Here is a 26,061-nt window from a genome sequence, read left to right as displayed (position 1 = left end):
TCCGCGGATGCTCTCCGCTCCCTAAACACTTAGTTAACAATGAGCATTTTCCCAATTGCCCGGGGGGCTCCCCTTCTCTTTTGTACTTTCTTTTCTATGTTAATGAAATGACACGCAGTTCTCCTGAGTCGTTCGGAAAAAAAATCTAAAGTTACTCCCTCCGTCCCAAATTACTTGTCACTTTGCCTTTGTCCTAAGTCAAACTTGTTTAACTTTGACCAAGTATAAGGAAAAAAAGTACCAGCATCCATAATATTAAGTTAGTTTTATTAAACTTCAGCATGAAATATATATATTGATAGTGTATTTATTTAGTATTGTGGAAATTTACATATTTTTTTATAAACTTGATCAAAGTTAAAGATGTTTGACTTAGGACAAAGCTAAAGTGACAAGTATTTTGGGATGGAGGGAGTATTGTTTTCATGTGATAAACCTATAGCCTATATAGTTTTGTATATGTTACTGGTCAAAGTTATGGAAGTTTGACAGCTAAAATGGTAACATGTAGAAATTACCCACCACACGATTAAATAACATGCTGTGTTTGGGAGCAGCTAATGTCATCTTTATTTTATTGCTCCATAATAAACAAAAATAATAACCAAAAGCAGCAGAGCATCACAGTGAATGGGTGGAAATAGACACTTTCATAGCAGCTTAAGCAGTGTGGTTATTATCAGATATTCTGTGTAAGCGTGACTTTAGGCTCGTTAAGTGAAAAGTAGCGAAAATAGTGTTGGATTAGAGCATCTTTTTCAGCTGTGCTCCTTCAATATAAATACATAATATGACATAAAAATTAGAAATAGACACTTGGTCTAAATAAACACAAGTAATTTATTGACTTGATCAACAAAATCACAGCAACTAAACCAAGTGTTGGACTTACATGAATCCAACCAAGAGATAAAAGTGAGCCCTTATCCTGAACTTCAAAAATTTCTTCTTCATTTGTAGCCTGACACTGGAAAATTAAGGGAAAAGTAATTCTAGTATTCTGAAAAAAATGCATTTTGGAGACTGCATTGCAACATGTAAGCAACTCCGTGAAGTTGCAGACAACAGATACAAAACCCTAGTGTTAACTCCATAGATTTCTAAAAATGATCAGTAAACTGAAGATGATATTTTTCAGAAGCTCCTAGTGAATGGACAATTATTTAGAAAATAGCCCAGGTCAGAGCCAATATCTAATGGCGAAAAGGAGCAAATAAGGAGTATGTAACAGCATAAAATAACAACTTACTGAATCTGATGTTGATTTCTGCTTAGGAATTATCAGTGTCGTCACATAAAAAGTTCGTTTTTTCTACAAAAGAAATTGTTAATGATACAGCCATATACAAAACTATTTTCATTTGCTTTTTGGGCAAGGCACATACCAGGGAACCAGCGAGAATCCCACAGGTTTCCAAATTTTTTGTGGTATTTGCCTCAGCAACCCTTAGGAAGCACTCCATTAATGCCACTGGCTGGATAAATGGTAAAATTAAATCACCACAAACCAAGTATAAGATATAGTAAAGAGAATCATACCCATGTGTTTTGTTTTGAAACAAAAAACATACTCATGCATATCTTTGCTGAAATGTAGTGGATCTGGGATCATAGCGCCAAAAGAAATAAAGAAAATGAAAATCTACATTAAGAGATTACCACATGCAAATTCTGATAGCATCCGGTGTCAGAGATAGCAAGTCCTGGTCTTGGATCAGCAACTCTTGATGGAGGAATTGGTCCACGTTCAGAATGCACCTGAGCTAGGACAGGAAAGGGAGAAGGTTGTCTAATATTCAGCTGGGAAAACTCTGCTTCCAAACCAGGAGACACTGAGGCTGGTTCTTCTACTGGTAAAGACCATCTGCCATCATCAAGTGAGAGAACAGACAGCATATCATCATTTTTGTCCTGCGATACTGTAATGGGACCGTGCAAGCTGTCCTGGTTTAAGATTGATGGCACTAAACTGCAGAAACAATGGAAAGATAAGGTTATGTCATCTGAACGTAACTCGTATGTTCATATTACGGACTGCTTTTTTACTCAGGATAAGCTATAGACTGTCCAAGTTCTCACCTTGAGATATCAGTTTGGGTTAATTCAGGATTACGTGGATACTCAATCTGCAACAGGCATGAGCGAAACACAAATGCCAATCATTATACTCAAGCATACACAAAAGGAAATACAACTAGAAAAAATAAAAAAATATATACCCTGATACCAGTAACAGGGCCTGCCCATTGGCCATGAAGCCCATTTGGTCCTAGTATCGAGTGTCTTGATAGTGTTTCCTCTTTTGGATAAGGCAAAGTGGAATATCTGCATAAGTAACAAAGTAAATGAAAAACATGTCTGTATTTATTAACAAAAAGTGTTCAAGATATATTTATTAACAAAAAGAATTATTAAAAACTATGCGAATATTTATTTATTAACAAAAAGAATTATTAAAAGCTATATGAAGTTAGGTAAAATAACAGAGGAACTAAAGAAAGGAATGCATTCAATCTGGTTTATTTAAGTATAAAGTACAATGTGCTCGCATAAAAATAAGTGCATTGCATGACCAATCCTAGGCAATGCTCAGAAAAATATCATCAAGAGTAAAGACAGCTCACTCCTGCCAAGTGAAACACTTGCTTATGTTATTCGTAAATTTTACTGAGAAGCAAATAATATGAAAGGATCATATAAGCTTTTTTTTTTACAAAAATGCTAGTGCACCTAAAAAGGAGATGTAAAATATTAGAATATGTGCCCTAGCAAATTTGATAAAAGATATGGCCCTGAGTGTCTGTAAAAAAGTGAAGCAGATATATTCTAACAGTACAAGAGTGTCCTAGTTGTATAATTACAGAGCATATGAAAATTTATTTAGCAGAAAAGTTTGCAAGAACATATGCTATATATCATTTTTTTCATCTATGATTTTTCGTTGTGAATTTTCAAAGCACAGAACCATATGATTCTAAATCCATAAAATGCCTCCAGAGCTAAGTGAGAACACCTATGACTATGAGTTTTGAACCAAACATGAGCACTCATAACAACAAGGCAATCTCTATAAGCCTACCCAAGTAAAATTCATTAACTAACTGATTTCAAGGTGAATCCAGTGAATAATTCAACTGATTTTCTGCAGTTATACAAATAAGTATTTTAAAGGCGATAAGGCGACCTTGGAAATCTGTGCATGCCTTATCGCCTAGGCGACCCCCAGGCGACAAGGCAGACAGGTTCCCCAAGGCGAGCTGGATCCGCCCAGATGCCTACGCGACGCCTTTGAAACACTGATACAAATACAAGATTGTAACCAACTTTCAATCTGAAATCTCATATATCTGCTAATCTAGTTACAGCTCAAGGCAAACGTGTTGCAGCACATCAGAACTTACGGTTTGATTAGTTGCCTCTCAGGTTGAACATTCTGCAATGATGTTGTTTGATGCTTTGAACTAGAGAACGATTTCTGCAGTAGTCCAGTAGGGCCTCCAGCCAATGACTGTGAATGAAGAGGAGTGTAAAACTATGGCCAGACACCCAGAACAATAAATTGACAATTTAAAGCACATAACACCTGATGCAAACGATGGAAAATGCCATCCAATGACTTGTGTACCTTTGGCATATATGGGCTTGGGATATACTGCTCCATCCCACTACTTGCAGCATAGGTTCCATTTACACCGTTAGGTTCCTCTGCACCCCCGCAATTACGGTTGGAAAATTGTTGCTGAACAACTGGCTTGAGGGATTCTAGCTCATTGAGAACACTACGAAGTTTCTACAACAAAAGAAAACAATTTCAGCCACTCGAAAAAAGAGAGAGAACTTTTGGAAACTATGCTTGGGTTCAACAAGACACTGATCCTGAAGTGCTTGAGTTCCGCATTCTAATCATGATAAAATGTGTGTCTAAAGAAAAAAGAAAGTATCCCTATCTAAGAACCCTAAAAACAGTAAACAAAAGGTAGCTAGGCGATACCTGAGAGTTGTGGGGACCTTTCTTCAGGAATTCCTTTTCTCTCGCCTTAAATGCATTGTAATCGTGATGCTTGGGTATCGTTTCAAGCAACAAGCTGCCAATGAACAGAGATAACGTTTATAGCATGTTTGGTTTGGTGAACCACCTCATCTAGTATGGCACTGTCCATCATGTGGTGATCCCCATGAATTTCGGTGGGATGAGACGAACTCTGATTATTAAGTTAACTATGTGTTTGTGAAGGAATAGCTGGTGAAGGATGAAACCATTTCATCATCCAACCAAACAAAAAAAGGTGAGGAATGAGAAGGTGATGGATCACTCCATTCCTCAAACCAAACACTCCATTAAGGCATTAACATCCAAGCTGACAATGTTGACAAGCAATTGCGAAGATTTCAGCTGACACCTCACCTCGAATATCTTAGGAGGATGATGTACAGGTCCAGAAGGTTATTCTCCTCCCGATACACATCAGCCTGCGGAAACCACGAAAAAAGCACCGGAATTCAACACATTCTGAGTGTTAATTTCCCATAATTACGGTATTCTGCCAGTTCACTGGAACACGCGCTCGAATCCGAAGCTACCACTTAAACACGCAAAGCTAACAAGTCTTGCACAAGAAGGGGAGGGGAATCGATCATAGGGCACCTGGCGGAGGAGGTTGTCAGCGATGCGGAAGTAGTACTGGATGCTGATGCGGTGGTCGACAGCTACCGGCCGCGCCAGGGACTCGATACTTACGTCTCCCCTAGCCCGGCGAGGAGGTCCCGTTGCCATCTCCGGCGGGGCGGGTCTTCTTCCCCAACCGACGAGGTTCCTAATGGATCTCTGCTCCAATCCGCTAGGGGGGCGGGTCGACGGTGGTTACGGAGGCGGAGTAGCGCTAGCCGAGGAGGAGGGGGAGCGCGTGGGACGGCGTGCGAGCTGAGCCGGTGGGCAAGGAGCAAAGGGGAAGTCGCCAGGGGGACGCGAAGGTCGGAGCAGGGCGGCAGGGCGTATGGGATTACGAATCACCGACTCACCGTGACACCACTATGTAGTCATGTACTCCCTACGTTTAGACTTTTCTGTTTGGTTCCTTTATCCGGAGTTTGGTTCCTTTAGTTCCGGATAAAGTTTAGTCAGTCAAACAGGATTCAGGATTCAGGGATTAAAGATTATTAAAATAGATGAACAAGGATCAAAATATCTGATCAATGCACAAAATCTGTATCCCAAACTGCAATAATGAGAGGCAGGGGTGTCCTTGTGGGCCTTTAGTCCCCTCTAATCACCCCAAAGGACTAGAGAACTAATCCCTTTAGTCCTCCATTGCAGGGATGTCTTCTTGGGCCTTTAGTCCCCTTTAATCACCTCCAAGGAACTAGAGGACTAATCCCTTTAATCCTCCATTTAGTCCCTCTGTTTGGAAGTTTAGGGACTAAAAGAGGCCAAAAGAGAAGGACTAAACTTTAGTCCCATTGGTTCAAGTCCCATAGAACCAAATAGGATCTAAATACATCACTTTTGCTATATATCTAGACATATATATCTATATGCATATCATAAGGGGTGTATCTAGAAAAGTCAAAATGAATAGTAATTTGGAACGGAATGAATTGACAATAAAGCTCCTTGGGAATAAAGGATTCACCAGCAATTTTGTAGGATTTAGTTTCTATAGGTATTTTGTAGGATTTAGTTTTTATAGGAAATTTTCCGATCAATTTCTTGAAAATAAAGAATTGGGCATCCAAGAATTCTATAGAATTTCTACGAAATTTAAAAAATCTTATACGAGGTCCAACCTGTTGGAAATTTTACTTTATGTCTCTCTCCTCAAATAATCAAATTTCTATGTTTTTTCCTATGTTGTATCAAATATTCCAATAGAAAGTTTCATGGATTCTGAACTCCAGTAGAATTGTAATGATAACTAACTCGCTACTACTATGTAATCAAATTCTAGATTCAAACAGACAGTCGTAACCCTTAACATATTTCATATAAACGGTGTGTAAAAACAGCATAAGCAAAATAGATGTAACCAAAACTTCTAAGCACGTAACCTTCCTGCATATAATGTAACCCAAACTGTAACAGATCAAATCTATGGACTTACAGATCATGCGCTCCATCCTCATGTAGACTTGCTACAGGGTTACTCGGTGTAGTGCATATCGTCGATGTGGCAGCGTTGAATGTAGTCGATTGATTCGAGTGGTCGCGCAGTTGCGCTGCCCAGAAACCTTATTGCCGCCTCTTGTGAAGGCTTCACGACGGCGCCGGCTTGGAGGTACCGCTCACCCTTCTCCTTGGTGCAAGCTAAGGAAAAGAGCTGGCGAGATCCAGCATCTTAGTGATGAGGACATCACTCCTTCGAATACATACAACAATCCTCCGTTGATCTTTCAAGGTCTAATCACTAGAGCTCGCACGCGACAATCGAATTTAGAGGTAAGCTCGTTCCTAGAATAGATTGCTACCTAATGATTATATTGTGATTAGGAACCAAGGAGAGGGCTAGGAGATACTTGGAGAAGGAATTCAAGGTGGCGAGGACTAGCAAGGGCGTGCAAGTCAAGTTGGAGGTCCAAATCAAGTCGACTTTGAGTCTGCCTTGAAGTCCAGGAGCAGTTTGCGCTAAAACGGATAACCAGGTCGCATACGGGCTCGGAACTAGTTTTAGGCCCAAATTCATCAAGAGTTATCAGGAATCGTCCAAACAATTCGATGTCCAGAATCTGTTTCGGTGCTGCAACGCCATATTTTGGTCTTTGGGCCTTGTATCGTGTTGGATGTTGGGATACGAGGTAGGCTACACTAGCGCAAAATAAAATTTTTCTACCGCGTAAACCAGGAAATCTGTCGTATATGGATCACAAGATTACCACTTGACGCACTGGTGTGAAAGATGTAGAATCGTGTTGGGGTAGCGAAGTCGATTAGCGTAGTCGAACACGTAGTCGATCACGTGGACGTCGAGCAGCTCGTCCACGTGCAGCAAGGTTGTCCTCGTGCTGTGGCTCATCGTCGGCTCGTCGGCGGCTCGTCCAAGTGCTACAGGTGCAACACTTCTAAGTATCCACACGTGCAGGAAGGAAGCGTCGCAAGCCGGACTGCTAGATCCGCGAGTTGCAACAGGGCGAGGGCGTGGGAGGCGCGGCAGATCTGTTTTCAGCCAAAAGGGATGAAACCCTAGGGCGTCCCCCCTTTCTATTTATAGAGGTTCCTGACGGGCCTCTGGGTCCGAGGCCCATTAGTACTTATAAACTTGATCCAACTCGGATCATATCCGAATTGGGCTTCCAGCCCCTTAAGTGTGTGACCCTATAGGTTCGGATACGTATAGATATGGCCTGAGTACTCCTACATAGCCTAATAGTTGGTAGCGGTCTCTAGCAAGACGTGCCACCTCCTATACGCACACGAAGATCATATCAGATGAACCGTCACAACATTACGTACATGTTATTCCCTTTGCCTTACGATATTTGGTCTAGCTTCAAGCCGACCGCTCTTTCTCGATCCTGTGATTCGAAATCCCTTTGTAGGTTAACTCTTAACCGTACGTAGCATGGCCATGCATTTCCGGATCCGATCACTCGAGGGACCCAGAGATATCACTCTCAATCAGAGAGGGGCAAATCTCATCTTAATTGACCATGCCTCACAGCATGCTTCCTGACAAACCCGAAAGCTACCTTTTTAACTACCCTGTTACGGTGTAGCGTTTGATAGCCCCTAAGTAAGTCGATCCACATCTTAAGTACATGCGACAATCTCAGGTCTAAGGACAAAGCGTACATGTTGTGTAAAGAGAGAACTACTTCTCGTGTTGGGTCAGTCCTAGCACATGTCTCTACATATGCCTAGAGTATTAGTTTGACATCTCAATATCCATGACTTGTGAAACATAGTCATCAACTAATTCATGTGTGTCCACACATGAACTCCGACTAGGGACAACTTTTAGAATAACCATACAAGTAAAGAGTTTCACATACAATTCACATAATTGCAGATCAATTCAAGTAGCCTTTAATGGATATTCAATGAACACAATATACAAATCATGGATACAATCAGATATCATCATCTCTATGATTGCCTCTAGGGCATACCTCCAACATTGGAACCATTAGGGGTGCGTCCAAGGGGTCTTGCACGACCCTAAGGTCGTCATAAACAGTCGTTGTCCATCCATTAGGGTTTGGGTTTTGCTTAGATTATTCTGTCAAGAACGGTTTCGCCATGGCATCGGTTTGTGAGACCCCAACTTTTGAGATTATTCATTCATCTGCAAATTCAGTTGCAATCTTTCTTGTTCTTGCTTGTGTTCTTCGATTCGTAGGCAAGGATTAGCCTTCTTGGCGAGGTCGACCGTGCATCTCTGGTCGATAACCTGAGGAGATGTAGTGCTGCGATTGTGGGGTTCAGAACGTGTTGTTTAGAAGCCGGATCGATTTGTGTGGCGACTCCATTAAATCGAGAGTTATCAGTGTTGGGATACGAGGTAGGCTACGCTAGTGCAAAATAAATTTTTTCTACCACATAAACCAGGAAAACTACCGTATATGGATCACGGGATTACCACTCGACGGACTGGTGCGGAAGATATAGAATCGCGTTAGGGCAGCGAAGTCGATTAGCGTAGTTGAACACGTAGTCGATCACGTCGACATCAAGCAGCTCCTCAGCAGCTCGTCCACATACAGCGAGGTCCTTCTCATGCCGCGGCTCATCATCAACTTGTCGTGGCTCGTCGGCGGCTCGTCCAAGTGCTGCAGGTGCAACACCTCCAAGGTATCCACACGTGTAGGGAGGAAGCGTCGCAAGCTGGACTGCTAGGTCCGCGAGTTGCAACACGCGAGGGCGTGGGAGGCGTGGAGACTATGCTTTAGCCAAAAGTTGTCAAGGGTAAAAACCCTAGGGCGCCTCCACCCCTCTATTTATAGAGGTTCCTGATGGGCCTCTAGGTCCAAGGCCCATTAGTACTCATAAACCTGATCCAATTCGGATGTGTGTGTGACCCTATGGGTTCGGATATGTATAGACATGGCCCGAGTACTCCTACTCGGCCCAATAGTCGGTAGCGGCCTCGAGCAAGACGTGCCAACTCCTATACGCACACAAAGATCATATCAGATGAACCGTCATGATATCACGTACATGCTATTCCCTTTGCCTCATGATATTTGGTCTAGCTCCAAGCTGACCGCTCTTTCTCAATCCTGTGATTCGGAATCTCTTTGTAGGTTAACTTTTAACTGTACATAGCATGGCCATGCATTTTCGGATCCGATCACTCGAGGGGCCCAGAGATATCACTCTCAATTAGAGAGGGGCAAATCCCATCTTTCTTGACCATGCCTCACAGCATGCTTCTTGACAAACCCGAAAGCTACCTTTTTAACTACCCTATTACGGTGTAGCGTTTGATAGCCCCTAAGTAAGTCGATCCACATCTTGAGTACATGCGACTATCTCAGGTCTAAGGACAAAGCATACATGTTGTGTAAAGAGAGAACTACTTCTCGTGTTGGGTCAGTCCTAGCACATGTCTCTACACATGCCCACATTATTGGTTTGACATCTCCATGTCCATGACTTGTGAAACATAGTCATCAACTAATACATGTGCTAGTCTAATATTCATGTGTGTCCTCACATGAACTCCGACTAGGGACAACTTTAGAATAACCATACAAGTAAAGAGTTTCACATACAATTCACATAATTGCAAGTCAATTCAAGTAGCCTTTAATGGATATTCAAGGAACACAATATAAATCATGGATACAAATGGAATATCATCATCTGTATGATTGCCTCTAGGGCATACCTCCTACAATCAGAACCTTTTAGAAGATTGGAAACCCTTGTTCACATTAAGTGGTATTCAAAGACAGGTTTACCATCATGTTTGCCCTTACCCTAGTTAGTCTTTGATTTCGCCTTCTCCCCACTGTCCAAGAAAAGCCTACAAAAAAAACTATTCCGTTGTCCTATAACCTTTTTGTGCCTCACAATTTTTCTTTTCAGATTGCTTTTCTAAATTTTAGTCCCTCGTTGTGTCATTGTGTTCATTGTTCCTAGGTCTTTTTTTGTGGCTTGGTTTAAGTCATCTTTGTGTGTTGGCGCATAGTAGATTGGTTCCTTTGCTATAGTTGTGATCATCTTTTAAATTTGTGATAGAACAGTTTTGATCAGTTGCTAGCCTGATCTTTGCACAAGCCTCAGTAAGGAAAGTGCACTTTGATATGATCGCTTACTATTTTGACGTGAGCATAAGAGGCAACAAGAATTGTTAGTTTCAGGTATCACTTGCCTTGCTGGTAAGAACCTTGTAAGAGCTTGGTAAGGTGCTTCCTTTTGCTGTGATCTTGAGAGGCACCACTCTAACTGCGTAGTAGGATTATTAGGGATAACCTTCACTGTTTGTTGCTGTTTTTGTGTCTACAATGGCAGATAATGATGGAGATAAGACTCTCAAGGACTTCAAGGAGTTTGTTAGCCAAGAGTAACTACAATCTGTTGTAGACAATGCTTAGAAGGAGATGGAGGCAGTCACCAAGGCTGTCACTGACGCGCTCATTGAACTCAACCTCAGCAAAATCATGGAGAGGTTGGACAAACAGGTGTCCATGCTAACCGACAGGGTTGTTGCATTGGAAATTCGTCAACCGACCAATGAAGATAGGAACGATAGTAGCACCGGTGGACAACTACCAAAGGACGTGGTGTATGATGCCAACGGTAATGTTGATGAAGCAGCTACCCGACAAGCACGGTTACAATGTCGTCTTCGCACCAACATGACAAGTATGGGTGGCGCTCAAAGCCACAATCATCATCATCAAGGTAATAATAATCGTGTGCCCAATGATCCCTATGCTAAGATTAAATTTACCATACCATCTTTTTCGGGTCTTTATGATGCTGAGGGATACCTTGATTGGATGACAATAGAGTAGAAATTTAGTGCCTACCTTGTGCCTGAGCAACATAGAGTTAGACAGGCCACTAGTGAGTTTAAAGATTTTGCTATCCTTTGGTGGACCGGGTGAGCTGCAGAGGGTGCTTCACCTAGTACATGGGAAGAACTTAAGGTCGCTATGCATGATAGATTTGTTCCACCATCCTATCATAGAGACTTGCGTAAGAAATTGGTGTGCTTAGAACAGGGAGATAAATCTGTGTAGGATTATTATGGTGAGCTTCAAAAGGGTTTGATATGTTGTAGCATAGTGGAGGGCCCTGAGGATTCTATTTGTTGTTTTTACTCGGGTTTGAGGCATGCAATTCAGGACCTAACTGATTATAAGGAATTTAACACTGTCAACCAGTTGTTTCAGTTTGCTATGCTTGCAGAAAAGGAGTTGCAAGGGCGTGATTTGCATGGCCAGAGCAAGGTCGGTACCACATACATGCCACGCTCGGCGCCATCTTCGGGGTTGTCCAAGCCATCCTCTTTTCGAGCGCCCCCACCAGCGAGCAAGCGTCCAGCAGCTTCTAGAGTTGCTGCAATGCTAAAACCACTTCCTGCATGACCTTCAAATTCAGGTAAAAAGTCTTTGCATGAACCTTCCAAGAGTGCCTCCTCCGTTGCTTCGACGGGACGCACAACTGGCATTCAGTGCCACTGCTGCCATGTATTTGGTCATGTGCAGAAGGATTGCCCTAGTCAGCGGGCATACATTGCTACAGAAGATGGTTACATCAGCACCTCCGACATTGAAGAGGATGAAGAAGCTGAAGTTGATGAGGAGGGCGGCGATGTCTTTGGTAGTGAGGACACGACGACCTTCAGGAGCATCATTGTGCAGCGAGTGCTCAGCACACAAGTGCAACAACCTGCGAAGCTACAATGCCATAACTTGTTCCAGATTTTTTTCATCGTCAACAACCGTCGAGCACGTGTCATCATTGATGGAGGTAGCTGTAATAATTTGGTAAGTTCTGATTTGGTCAATAAGCTTGGCTTGACCACGCGACCACATCCCCATCCATACCATATTCAGTGGTTTAATGATGCTGGAAAAGCTAAGGTAACAAACTTGCCGAGTTTCTTTTTCCATTGGTTCTTATGCTGATTCTGTTGATTGTGGTGTGGTACCTATGGAAGCTTGTTCACTTTTATTGGGTCATCCTTGGAAATTTGATAATGATGCTATACACCATGGTAGAAGTAATAAATACACTTTTGTGCATAAAGGAAAGAAAATTACTTTGCTACCTATGACACCTGCTGAAATCGTACAAGCTGATAAAGAATGAGCTGCTAGTTGCTAAATCTAAAAATCAGCAAGTTGCTAATTCTGTTTACCCACCTAAAAAGGATAAGCCCATATCTAGTTCTAAGGCCGAGGGAATTAAATTGAAGGGTGGTGTTATGCTTGCAAGAAAATATGACCTTGCTGAAATTTCTGATGATGATGTTTGCTATACTTTGATGTGCAAACAGTCTTTGTTTTCTCTTGATGATGTTGCTAGCTCGATACCTCCTGCTATCACTAAACTTTTGCAGGAGTATGAGGACATTTTTCCAGCTGTGATACCTCCCAGGCTGCCACCTATGAGAGGGATAGAACATCAAATTGACTTGATTCCAGGAGCGACATTGCCAAACCGTGCTGCTTATCAAACCAATCCCAAGGAGACTTAGGAAATTTTGCGGCAAGTCCAAGAGCTTTTTGTGGCGGAACCGCCCAACTTAAGCTGGTTTAAGTGCGTCTAATCGCTGTCGGAGCAGCAATTATTCGAAACGCACTTAAAACAGCATAAGTCCGGTAGTCCGTCGAGTGTCCCTAGGACTCCTCGAAAGATCCACGGCGTGTTTCATCACCGTACATCAGGATAATATCCGCGATGGGATAATATCAACAAATATTACATTTTTACATACATAATTAAGAGGTACGAGTTATTACAAGACTTAAGTTGAGACAAACTTAGTGATGCAGAGTTAGACAAGCTCTAAGATTAAACATAAATAGTTTTAGGAGAAGATGCGTCGATGCACGGTTTTCTAGAGTATTGAGAGACTCAGGTCAATACTCTAGGTCTTCGGGGTCTCCTCCTCGGCGGCTTCCTGGGTAGCTTCTGAAAGATAACCACAAGGGGGAAAACCCTGAGTACGGGGTACTCAGCAAGTCTTACCCGATTAACCAATATAATAGTTTTTCTTTGGAATGCATGTCAGCCTTTGGGTGTGCTTGGTTGACACGATTTTTGCCGAAAAAGCTTACTACGAGTGAGGCCTTAGTTTTTGTCTTTTAGTTTAGTTAAGTTGTTACCTAACCATTCTAGATGATAACAGAAGTGAAACAAGCATAACTGTTAATTCATACAGTACTTGGCAACAGAAAATTTTATATCACATGAGTTCCTGCTACGAAGCTTAACAGCGATCAAGTGCATTCATAACCGAGAATTGCGGCGATCCGGATCTAAATACATCCTGCAGGAGAGTACTCTGATCACCAGCATTATACGACTGTCCAGGTCGTACTAGCAACCTCTCGATTAGTAAAGTCAGTGATTAGGAATACAACTACCCGGACCCAGGGATGCACCCCCACATGGGACCCCACGTCTGGCCTGATCTCCATGTGAGTTTCAGGCTACACCCCTGCCAATCTCCAGCACGTCAAATGCGGGTACGAAGCATTCCTGATCATAGAATTTACTAATCTACTGGGCTTTACTGGTCCCATACCCAGTAAGTGATCAGATGTTATCACTTGATCAATGGTTAAGACACGAATCGGTCCTTAACCAGATTAATCTAACAGACAGAACTACATCTCTAGCTTCTGTCCCTTTCCATATCCCAAACTGTCCTTCATAAGCAACATGTATGACTTAAGAGTTTTCCTTAAGGTTGGTAAACCAAGCATGTAAGCAAGTAAGCATTTCTAGACTTGGGTTGTCTTCTAAGGTTTGAACAAGTGGCAAAGATGTCCTTAAAACAAGGTATGATTGTACACAAGAATAGGTTTCAAGCAACTCCTAGACTTAGTGCATTCATAAATAACCGATAATAAGTCACATGAAATAACGACTCCAAAATAGATAGGTATAAATGCACCGGGGCTTGCCTTGATCGTTAAAAAGATTAGTAGAGGCCGACGGATTTGCTTCGCAAGGAACAAATTCAAACACCTCGTCAGACTCCAAGGGTCCTTCTGAAAATTCCCAGTAATCCTCTTCTGGCGCTTCTGGATCTACGGTATATACATGCAGGGGTTAGAATGCAAACTTTTTAAATAACAGACTATACAACTTTCCTTCATGATAAAGTTGCAAGCCAACAAGGACTATACGACTTATCACGAATAAGTTGTAACACACAAAAGAAATCTAAAAAAATTAACCTATATTTTTATTTTTCTTATTTAACCCTTCCTATAGTTTTTAAATTTTTGATAAAGGTGGTAATTAGTTTCTAACTTGAAAATCTAATTTCCTATGAATTAAGAGTTATTTGTGATTGATAAAGTATTATTCATATTTTATATATTTTATAAATATTAAGTATTTATTTAATTACCTAAAAAGGAAGGCATTAAATAAATACCCAAATTTTTATTATTTTCTTAGGGTGTAAAAATTTTAATGCATAAAGGAAAATAAAACAAGCCTAACAAAATTGGTTTCACTAGTTTTGGACACTCCTACAAATTTCTGTGATTAAAATGGTGCAAAACGAATTTAAATGGATTATTTTACTAAAGAAATCTAACTTTTCCCGAAATTCCCCCGGAAAACCTTTTCTCACTCACCCACGCCCTACCCTCTCTCACGAATTACTGGGCCCCACTGCGGACCCCACCTTCCTGTTCAATCTACCCACCGGCCTTAACCTCCTTCCGACGGGCCCCGCGGGCCGATTTCCGCCTCCCTTTCCCCTAACAGCCCAGCACCGGCCCACGACCCTTATTTCTTTTTCTTTCTTTTCCACGCGACGCCGGCCTGTGTCACTGCTCTGGGCCTCCGGCCTTTTCTCTTCGGGACACCCGCGCGCGCCACTGGGCCTCAACATGCCGGCCCAAGACGGCCGCACCGCTTTGGCCTGCGCCTTCCCTCCCCTTCTCTATCACTGACGCGCGGGCCCAGGTGCACAGCTCCTTCTTCCTCCTCCCGCCAAAAGTGCGACCGGAACAGGGGGCGGCGCGGCTCGCCGGCCGGCGCCCTCCCGGTGGCGGGTCTAGACGACGACACCAACCCTAACCCTACACGACCTCGCGCGCAGCGACAGCTCCCTTGGAGACGACCGGAGCTACCCCCTCCACGGCGACAGGCGGCAACACCCACGGCCGGCCGTCGTTACCCGTGACAACTGCTTAACCGACTCAAACGACTACTTCTACTCCATCCTGGAACCTTAAGGACTCGACCACGACTGCTCAAGGAAGAAGAAAGGTAGCGCAAGGTGGTTCTCACCGTGAGCGGGCGGCGCGATGGCGGCGGACAGAAGCGACGGCGAGCACGGCTATTCCGGCGAGGATGTGGGACAACAACTAGCTCGGGGTGTGGCTGGGGTGTCTGTGGAGGAGTGGGCGAGAGGAATCGACGAGAGCTGCTCGGAGGTGGTCGAATTTTGCTTGGCGGCGATACTGATCCGAGGAGAGCGGGCGGCGGTAAAAAGGGAAAGCAGTGAAACGGTGGCGCGGGAACAGTAAACATTCAAGGGTTTCACCGCGCGCATGGCTGCCACCGTGGCCTACGGCTAGGCTTGCGTGGTGAGGAGGTGGCCTAGCTAGTCATGCTGGCGGACGACCGACGACGGCGGCGGCGACACGTCTGGGTGCTCTGTCACCGCTCTTCTGATGCCCGCGATCTTCAGAAGCCAATCGTGGTTGATCTTTGATCCAACGGCACACCGATGCTTAAAGAAAGTTACAGATAAACTTGAATTTTCCATCTTTTGTTTTGGCTTCATCCCGAGATAATCATCAAACCGGTGGAATTTGGAGATGTTGCTCGAATTGATTCTGAATCGACTGAATCAAAGGTTCAGTTCGTCAGTTACCGACAGTAGTGTCGATTTCAACTTGCCAATCCAATTCAGTGGCCTAAATCTGGTTTTTCCAATCCAACTTCTACTCAAACATGTTCTACATTGTCCCATTGTTCCATTTTGCTCATGAACGAGTACCTCTTTTGATTTAAATGGCTCTGAATTCAATCCCAAAGTTGAGGTCATACTGTCATTCAGACTTAACAAAATTTCAGGGTTTCAGTCACTTGTGATTTTATGCTGACTTTGAGCTCGAGGTTGACTTCCTTCCTTTTACTATTCCTGGCTAACAACACATGATTATTGCAGTCCAAGGTTCACACTTCAATATAGTGTAGTTGTCTTGATGCACTTAGTTGCAAATTCTTCCAGAATTCAATTTCCAAAACAGACTCTGCGCTGTTTTTCCTGGAACTCTATTGTCGGACGAGGAACAGTAAACGGCTTTTTCTTTTTCTTTTCTCTGATTCTTCTGAGAGATTTAGCACTAGCTTAGTTCCAAATTTTTGATCTTTTAGTCCTAAACACTCTTGCACTTGCATTCCACACATTTGACAAATTTTTCTGAATTTCAAATTTGAAATTCAAATTTCGGTCAAAATTTGGCCGAATTTGACCTTCTTGCCATTTTTCCTTCTTTTTCTTTTGAATTTTCTTCTAAATTTTTCATGGTTACTATATTATTCTAAATGGCATTTATTACAGCCTCTCCCCCTTAACAGAATCTCGTCCCGAGATTCCCGGGGTTAAATCCTTGGTTTTTGGAATGGAAAGGAAACTGCGTCAGGTCATTTAGTTTTTCTTTTTCTGTACAAGGATAGTGGGGTAGTGGTTCTTGTTCATCTGTCCCTGACGGTCTCGAATAATTCCGGATATTTAGACTCTAGGTCTTCCGCTTTTTCCCAAGTAGCTTCGTCCGTAGTATGATTTTTCCATTGCACTTTATAAAACATGATACTCCGAGTTCGGGTATCGCGTGTCTTTTGATCCAGAATTTTAATAGGTTTCTCTTCGTATGTGAGATCTGATTCGAGCTCAATTTCTGGATCTTCTAAAATTTCTTCTGGAACTCTGAGGCACTTCTTAAGCTGGGATACATGAAATACATCATGTATAGAGGTAAGTTGATCAGGCAATGACAGCTTATATGCCACTGGGCCCTTTCGTTCCAGAATTTCATAGGGACCAATATATCTCGGGGCTAGCTTACCTTTTACTCCAAAGCGCTGTATGCCTTTCATTGGGGATACCTTTAAGTATACAAAATCTTCGGCAGAAAATTCCAAGAACCGTCTTCTTTTGTCTGAATAACTCTTTTGCCGGGATTGAGCTATTTCCAAATGCTTGCGAATTTTCTGGATCTTTTCCTCGGTTTCCATAACCAAGTCCGATCCTAGATATGTCCTTTCTCCTACTCCTGACCAATTTAGAGGAGTCCGGCATCTTCGACCGTACAAGGCTTCGAAAGGTGCCATTTTAATGCTAGCTTGATAGCTATTATTATAGGAGAACTCGGCTAGGGGTAAACATTCATCCCATAGCTTAGAAAAGGTAAGGACACATGCTCTTAACATATCTTCTAATATTTGATTGACCCTTTCTGTCTGTCCTCCAGTTTGAGGATGATAAGCAGAACTTCTAATGAGGGTAGTACCCATATCCTTTTGCAGTTGTTCCCAGAATCTGGAAACAAACTGGGAACCTCGATCGGAGATTATGGTTTTTGGTACTCCGTGCAAGGATACAATTCGGGCTATATAGAGTTTGGCATATGTCGACACCTGATAAATCGTTTTGACTAGAATAAAGTGAGCCGATTTAGTAAGGCGGTCGACAATAACCCAAATGGAGTCATACCCTTTCGAAGTGGTAGGTAATCCTACTATGAAATCCATAGAAATATCTTCCCACTTCCAGACAGGAATTTCCGAGGGTTGTAACAAACCTGCCGACTTCTGTAAGATGGGTTTAACTCTTTGGCACGTGTCACATTCTGACACATATCTCGCAATTTCTGGTTTCATTTTGGTCCACCAAAATCTTTGCTTTAAATCTTGGTACATCTTATTGGTTCCGGGATGAAGGGAGAACTTGGACGAATGTGCTTCTTTTAAGATTAATCTTCTTAGGTTCCCATCTTCCGGAACTACTATTCTGTTCTTGAAATATAGTCCTCCGTCTTCTTCTTGATTAAGTTCAGGAACCTTCCCCTCGGCTTTTTGCTGATGAAGTGCTTTAATCCATGGGTCTTCTTTTTGGGCTGCTATGATTCTTTCTTTTAGGGTATCTTGAATCATAACATTCTGGAGGGTGCCTTGTTTTACTATTTCCAAACTTAAGCCTTCCATTTCTTCGCACAGGGTCTTCAGGTTAGACTGGACGGTAGCGCAATGGCATTGGGCCTTTCTGCTCAAGGCATCGGCCACCACATTAGCTTTACCAGGATGGTAATGAATCTCTAGTTTATAATCTTTAATCAGTTCTAGCCACCGCCTTTGCCTCATATTCAGGTCCATCTGAGTGAAGATATACTTCAAGCTCTTGTGGTCAGTAAAGATACGACATTCACTACCTAAAAGATAGTGTCGCCATATCTTTAGTGCATGCACTACGGCAGCGAGTTCCAAGTCATGAGTAGGGTAATGTTCTTCATGACGCTTCAACTGGCGAGAAGCATAAGCAATAACCCTACCTTCTTGCATTAGAACACAACCGATGCCTGTTCCTGAGGCATCGCAGTATACATCAAAGGGTTTTTCTATATCAGGTTGAGCTAGCACTGGGGCTGTAGTTAATAATCTCTTTAAGACTTGGAAGGATTCCTCGCACTCAGGTTTCCATTCAAATTTCATGTCCTTCTTTAATAACTCGGTGATTGGCTTAGAAACCTTAGAGAAATTGGGAATGAATCTACGGTAATAACCAGCCATTCCCAAGAAACTTCTTACTTCATGAACAGAAGTTGGTGATTTCCAATCCAATATATCCTTGACTTTTCCGAGATCTACTTCAATTCCTTTTTCGGACAGTATATGCCCAAGGAATGGAACTTTCTTTAACCAAAATTCACACTTACTAAATTTGGCATATAACTGGTGTTCCCGGAGTCTATTTAGAACAATGCGCAAATGTTGCACATGTTCCTCTTCATTTTTAGAAAAGACAAGGATATCGTCTATAAAGACAACCACAAATTTGTCCAGTTCCGGCATGAATACTGAATTCATGAGATACATAAAATGCGCTGGGGCATTTTTCAATCCGAAAGACATAACCAAATACTCATATAGTCCATATCGGGTGGAAAAGGCTGTTTTTGGTATGTCCTCGGGTTTTATCTTAATTTGGTGGTACCCTGACCGAAGGTCGATTTTTGAAAAGACTTTAGCTCTAGACAACTGGTCGAACAACAAGTCAATCCGTGGCAGTGGATACTTGTTTTTGATGGTTACCGCATTCAAGGGACGATAATCCACACATAGCCTTAAGGTACCATCCTTCTTCTTAACGAACAGGGCTGGACAGCCCCATGATGAAGTACTGGGTCGGACGAAACCCTTATCCAACAATTCTTGAAGTTGTATTTTTAATTCTGCTAGCTCTTTAGGTGGCATTCGATACGGTCTTCTAGAGATAGGAGCAGTGCCGGGTTCTAATTCAATAGTGAATTCTACCGCTCTGTCAGGCGGTAACCCAGGCAAATCTTCTGGAAATACATCTAAGAATTCATTGACAACAGGAATAGATTCTAGAGTCACTGCTCTAGTCTTTTTGACCATCTGGTCTAAACAGGGTTGAACGGGTAATTGGAGTTCGAAAGGGTGGCCTTGGTCATCTTTCAGTCTAATAGCTCGTGTAACCACATTAATTTGTACTTTATGTGCTTTCATCCAATTTACCCCCAAAATAATATCTATTTCTTGATCTTCCAGAATTAAAGGATAAGCTCCCACTTTAATTCCTTCTAGGTTTAAAATCACATTGCGAGCTACTTGATTGGTATACTGCGTGGCACCAGTAGCTTGAATAGCATATTTGACATCTAAAGTATGAACTTCTAGTTGATGTTGTGTGACAAACTCTTTACTTATAAAAGTATGCGATGCACCGGAATCAAACAAAACCATAGCAGGATAATTGTTAACAAGGTACATACCTGCTAGAATTGGCTCTCCTTCTGGAATTTCTTCTACAGTCATATAGTGAGCTTGTCCCGTCTTGGTGTTGACAAACTTGCGACGGACAAACTTTTGTCCAGAGCCTTGGCCCAAGGTCTGAGCCTTTAAGTTCGCGTTTCCCCCTATTTTGGGAAAACGATAGTCTCGGGCGAAATGTCCTGGCTTCCCACAGTTGAAACAAACCTGTGGGGTTCCTGAAGGAGTAGGGTTACGAAACCCGAAAGATGGTGCAGTTCCAGGACGAGGGGCAACACTGGGAGCTCTGGCATTCCAGGATTGGAATGGTCGTTGCTGGAATGGAGGACGATACATGGGTCGGGGAGGACCTCTATATACCATCCTCATCCTCTGAGGAGCATTTCCAAAATTTCCAGAAGGAACAGCCTTCCTTTTTAAGGCTTCTTCTTTTTTCAATGTTTCATCCAATGCTTTCATCTTTTCTTCTGCGGTAATAGCTGTACTTACCGCGGAACTGTAATCGGCGAACGTGCAGGTGGATAACTTTTCCTGCATCCTTGTATTAAGCCCCCGGAGATAACAATCCCTCTTTCTGGTCTCCGTATTAACATGCTCTGGAGCATATTGGGCTAAGTGGTCGAACTCATTGGTATATGCTAGAATACTGTGAGTTCCTTGTTGCAATCCCAAGAACTGTTCCAGCTTCATCCTCATGACGCCCTCGGGTATAAACTGCGCCCGGAAGGCTTCCTTAAAGTCTTCCCATGTGACTTCCCTTCCCATTGGCTGCCTAGCCAGATGACTGGTCCACCAAGTTGCTGCGGGACCTTGAAGCTGAAGCCCCGCAAACTCGGCCTTCTGAACGGCAGTACATTGGGGAATTACTCGAAATTTCTGCTCCATGGCCTGAAGCCACTCATTAGCCTCCAAAGGATGCTCAGCTTTTAAGAAGACCGGGGGACGTGTTTCCAGAAATTGGGTGTAAGACACCCCCTGCTCCGGCTCTCTCCTACGTCCACCGTTGCCGGTGTTCTGTACTATCATCTGGAGTAAGCGGGCTTGCTCTGCCCCAGAATTCATTAAACTGGCTATTGCGTCAGCCAATGTAGGTGCTCGGGGTAAATCCTCTTCCTGTCCTCTGGAGCCTGAAGCTCGGGTTTCTCTGGGATCCGTCATGCTGCCAAGAATAACAGGATATCAATATCTACGGTGCATTCTTATCAACAACTCTCTGCATACTAACATATCACACATCACAGTATGCGTATACACAAACCATGCTTATATACATACTTATTTATATTACATGCCTAGGAGTTAATATTTACAAAACCCCTTGGTGCCACTTGTCCATCACTCATATCTTACAAGAATATATTACAACATGTTCAAACCAAGTTCACATCAACCGTCATAAGGGAAGATGCCTAGTTCTTCGGCATTTAGTCCCAGTCGTGCCATGGCTTCTTGCAGGACGTCTTGGTCCACGGTCATCAGAGTTTGCCCTGGGGGAGCAACAGGTGGAGCTTGATTGACAGAATTCTCGCTTCCGGACTCCGGTCCGTAGTCACTCCAAGTGCGAGAAGTGTCGGAGGTACTAATTCTAGAATTTCCTTCCATCTCTTCTGGCTCCTCTTCCTCTTCGCCTTCCTGTTCTTCTTCTCCCCACTGTTGCATGGGACCATAGCCCTGAGGATCTAGTCCATCAGCATTGGCATTAGCCCAGGCAAACTGTTGATGGCCCGCAGGGACTTCGCCCTGATCATCTTCCATGTCCACATCAAAGCCTTCTAGATTCTCGTGAGCATATAAATCTATTTCAGGTTCGGCCGGTGGCACTGGATCTTCTTCCATTTCTAGCATAGGCACTAGCTGATCTGCTTCCTCCGGGTTTTGTGGTTGAGGCTCTTCTGGTGGGGGAGGTGGTGGAACATTGATAATATTTTGTGCAGGTGCTTGAGCTTGCATTTCTTCCAGGGCTAGACGAAGTGATAGAATCTCGTCTAGCTGCTGAAATCTCTCCGCCTCCAGCCTATGGACATTGGATTCAGCTTCTTCTCTTGCTCGATCCGCCATGCTTCGACTTGCTTCGATGAACCCTTGCAGTGCCCGAAGTTTCTCTTCATAATCTTCAATTTGCCTGGACTGTTCTCGCATCGCCTTCTCCATCTCGTGCTCCCTCGCCATTGCTGCCTTCTTGTACATTTCTTTGTCATACCGGGCACCCATTGCTTCCATCCTAGTATCTTCGTTCTTCTGTCTCTGATTATAATACTCCCGGATACAAGCCTGATGTAGATTGTACATAGCGGTCATGTAGTCAGAGGCAGCAGCTACCAACACATCGTGCTCCACACGAGATGTGTTCTTCAAGGCTTTGATCCTCCGCTTCCATATCCCATCATCTTGACGCTTAATTGGATAGAATCGAGCAGAGCTCGACCCTATTTCCACCTTATGATTCTCACACAGCTCAGTAAGAGCTGTCATAGCTGCCCTTTCTATAGTATCATGGAATTCGAAACCTGATTCCATTACTTCGTCCAGGCGCCAATTAGGTCGGGTATCATCATCCGGGATATGCACATACACCGTGCAATATTGCTTATGGCCGGTATCTTCCTTTCTCCAATAGTACTCTGGGGGATTATGAAAACCCAACTCTTGTAGTGTCTTCCAAAGTAACTGCACAAACCCTGGTTTATCCAGATAACGACCACGAGTCCACCCATCCCTATCCGTGTAACCTTCTTCGAACATCCTATAAAAAGAAACGAGGTCAGGTCTAGCGGCACTCACCAAACCTAAAAGTTTTAAACATGCAATGCAATTATGATGCAACGATTCCTACGTACTTTCAGACTCATATACACACTCGTAGAAAAATCGGTAGCATCGTAATCTCTCCTTAATAAACTACCGAATACTAGCGACACGCAGCAAACAGTTAGCATCTGCAAAACAATCAACCTGTTAACACTACTGCCACCTGTGACTCTTATTTTTATTATTTTAAACTAGAGTCTCAATGTTAAAAAGGCAATATCTGTTGATTATCCCAACCTACGGCTCTGATACCAGCTGTGGCGGAACCGCCCAACTTAAGCTGGTTTAAGTGCGTCTAATCGCTGTCGGAGCAGCAATTATTCGAAACGCACTTAAAACAGCATAAGTCCGGTAGTCCGTCGAGTGTCCCTAGGACTCCTCGAAAGATCCACGGCGTGTTTCATCACCGTACATCAGGATAATATCCGCGATGGGATAATATCAACAAATATTACATTTTTACATACATAATTAAGAGGTACGAGTTATTACAAGACTTAAGTTGAGACAAACTTAGTGATGCAGAGTTAGACAAGCTCTAAGATTAAACATAAATAGTTTTAGGAGAAGATGCGTCGATGCATGGTTTTCTAGAGTATTGAGAGACTCAGGTCAATACTCTAGGTCTTCGGGGTCTCCTCCTCGGCGGCTTCCTGGGTAGCTTCTGAAAGATAACCACAAGGGGGAAACCCCTGAGTACGGGGTACTCAGCAAGTCTTACCCGATTAACCAATATAATAGTTTTTCTTTGGAATGCATGTCAGCCTTTGGGTGTGCTTGGTTGACACGATTTTTGCCGAAAAAGCTTACTACGAGTGAGGCCTTAGTTTTTGTCTTTTAGTTTAGTTAAGTTGTTACCTAACCATTCTAGATGATAACAGAAGTGAAACAAGCATAACTGTTAATTCATACAGTACTTGGCAACAGAAAATTTTATATCACATGAGTTCCTGCTACGAAGCTTAACAGCGATCAAGTGCATTCATAACCGAGAATTGCGGCGATCCGGATCTAAATACATCCTGCAGGAGAGTACTCTGATCACCAGCATTATACGACTGTCCAGGTCGTACTAGCAACCTCTCGATTAGTAAAGTCAGTGATTAGGAATACAACTACCCGGACCCAGGGATGCACCCCCACATGGGACCCCACGTCTGGCCTGATCTCCATGTGAGTTTCAGGCTACACCCCTGCCAATCTCCAGCACGTCAAATGCGGGTACGAAGCATTCCTGATCATAGAATTTACTAATCTACTGGGCTTTACTGGTCCCATACCCAGTAAGTGATCAGATGTTATCACTTGATCAATGGTTAAGACACGAATCGGTCCTTAACCAGATTAATCTAACAGACAGAACTACATCTCTAGCTTCTGTCCCTTTCCATATCCCAAACTGTCCTTCATAAGCAACATGTATGACTTAAGAGTTTTCCTTAAGGTTGGTAAACCAAGCATGTAAGCAAGTAAGCATTTCTAGACTTGGGTTGTCTTCTAAGGTTTGAACAAGTGGCAAAGATGTCCTTAAAACAAGGTATGATTGTACACAAGAATAGGTTTCAAGCAACTCCTAGACTTAGTGCATTCATAAATAACCGATAATAAGTCACATGAAATAACGACTCCAAAATAGATAGGTATAAATGCACCGGGGCTTGCCTTGATCGTTAAAAAGATTAGTAGAGGCCGACGGATTTGCTTCGCAAGGAACAAATTCAAACACCTCGTCAGACTCCAAGGGTCCTTCTGAAAATTCCCAGTAATCCTCTTCTGGCGCTTCTGGATCTACGGTATATACATGCAGGGGTTAGAATGCAAACTTTTTAAATAACAGACTATACAACTTTCCTTCATGATAAAGTTGCAAGCCAACAAGGACTATACGACTTATCACGAATAAGTTGTAACACACAAAAGAAATCTAAAAAAATTAACCTATATTTTATTTTTCTTATTTAACCCTTCCTATAGTTTTTAAATTTTTGATAAAGGTGGTAATTAGTTTCTAACTTGAAAATCTAATTTCCTATGAATTAAGAGTTATTTGTGATTGATAAAGTATTATTCATATTTTATATATTTTATAAATATTAAGTATTTATTTAATTACCTAAAAAGGAAGGCATTAAATAAATACCCAAATTTTTATTATTTTCTTAGGGTGTAAAAATTTTAATGCATAAAGGAAAATAAAACAAGCCTAACAAAATTGGTTTCACTAATTTTGGACACTCCTACAAATTTCTGTGATTAAAATGGCGCAAAACGAATTTAAATGGATTATTTTACTAAAGAAATCTAACTTTTCCCGAAATTCCCCCGGAAAAACTTTTCTCACTCACCCACGCCCTACCCTCTCTCACGAATTACTGGGCCCCACGACGCGGACCCCACCTTCCTGTTCAATCTACCCGCCGGCCTTAACCTCCTTCCGACGGGCCCCGCGGGCCGATTTCCGCCTCCCTTTCCCCTAACAGCCCAGCACCGGCCCACGGCCCTTATTTCTTTTTCTTTCTTTTCCACGCGACGCCGGCCTGTGTCGCTGCTCTGGGCCTCCGGCCTTTTCTCTTCGGGTCGCCCGCGCGCGCCACTGGGCCTCAACATGCCGGCCCAAGACGGCCGCACCGCTTTGGCCTGCGCCTTCCCTCCCCTTCTCTATCACTGACGCGCGGGCCCAGGTGCACAGCTCCTTCTTCCTCCTCCCGCCAAAAGTGCGACCGGAATAGGGGGCGGCGCGGCTCGCCGGCCGGCGCCCTCCCGGTGGCGGGTCTAGACGACGACACCAACCCTAACCCTACACGACCTCGTGCGCAGCGACGGCTCCCTTGGAGACGACCGGAGCTACCCCCTCCACGGCGACGGGCGGCAACACCCACGGCCGGCCGTCGTTAGCCGTGACAACTGCTTAACCGACTCAAACGACTACTTCTACTCCATCCTGGAACCTTAAGGACTCGACCACGACTGCTCAAGGAAGAAGAAAGGTAGCGCAAGGTGGTTCTCACCGTGAGCGGGCGGCGCGACGGCGGCGGACAGAAGCGACGGCGAGCACGGCTATTCCGGCGAGGATGTGGGACAACAACTAGCTCGGGGTG

General features: G+C 43.3%; 1 protein-coding gene across 2 annotated transcripts in view; it reads right to left on the bottom strand.

Annotated features, from left to right (window-relative positions):
- The window catches only part of LOC101757586 (AMSH-like ubiquitin thioesterase 3), a 7,237-nt gene extending 2,222 nt beyond the window's left edge, over window positions 1-5,015 (bottom strand). The window contains exons 1-11 of one of the 2 annotated variants that reach the window (XM_004968762.3): window positions 4,646-5,014; window positions 4,406-4,470; window positions 3,992-4,085; window positions 3,626-3,790; window positions 3,402-3,508; window positions 2,220-2,325; window positions 2,080-2,126; window positions 1,660-1,969; window positions 1,386-1,475; window positions 1,250-1,312; window positions 872-967 (exon numbers count right to left, since the gene is read on the bottom strand). In XM_004968762.3, the coding sequence (XP_004968819.1) occupies window positions 872-967; window positions 1,250-1,312; window positions 1,386-1,475; window positions 1,660-1,969; window positions 2,080-2,126; window positions 2,220-2,325; window positions 3,402-3,508; window positions 3,626-3,790; window positions 3,992-4,085; window positions 4,406-4,470; window positions 4,646-4,774 (1,272 nt within the window). In that variant the 5' untranslated portion in view covers window positions 4,775-5,014. Of the gene's footprint in view, window positions 1-787; window positions 968-1,249; window positions 1,313-1,385; window positions 1,476-1,659; window positions 1,970-2,079; window positions 2,127-2,219; window positions 2,326-3,401; window positions 3,509-3,583; window positions 3,791-3,991; window positions 4,086-4,405; window positions 4,471-4,645 lie in introns of those variants that run through there. The other variant, XM_022827130.1, reaches the window with a different exon arrangement.
- Between the last annotated feature and the right edge of the window lie 21,046 nt (window positions 5,016-26,061).

The sequence above is a fragment of the Setaria italica genome, chromosome V (genome assembly GCF_000263155.2).
Source record: "Setaria italica strain Yugu1 chromosome V, Setaria_italica_v2.0, whole genome shotgun sequence".
Taxonomy (NCBI): Eukaryota; Viridiplantae; Streptophyta; class Magnoliopsida; order Poales; family Poaceae; genus Setaria; species Setaria italica.
Note: the sequence above shows the minus strand (reverse complement) of the source record. Positions and strands in the feature narration are given on the sequence as shown.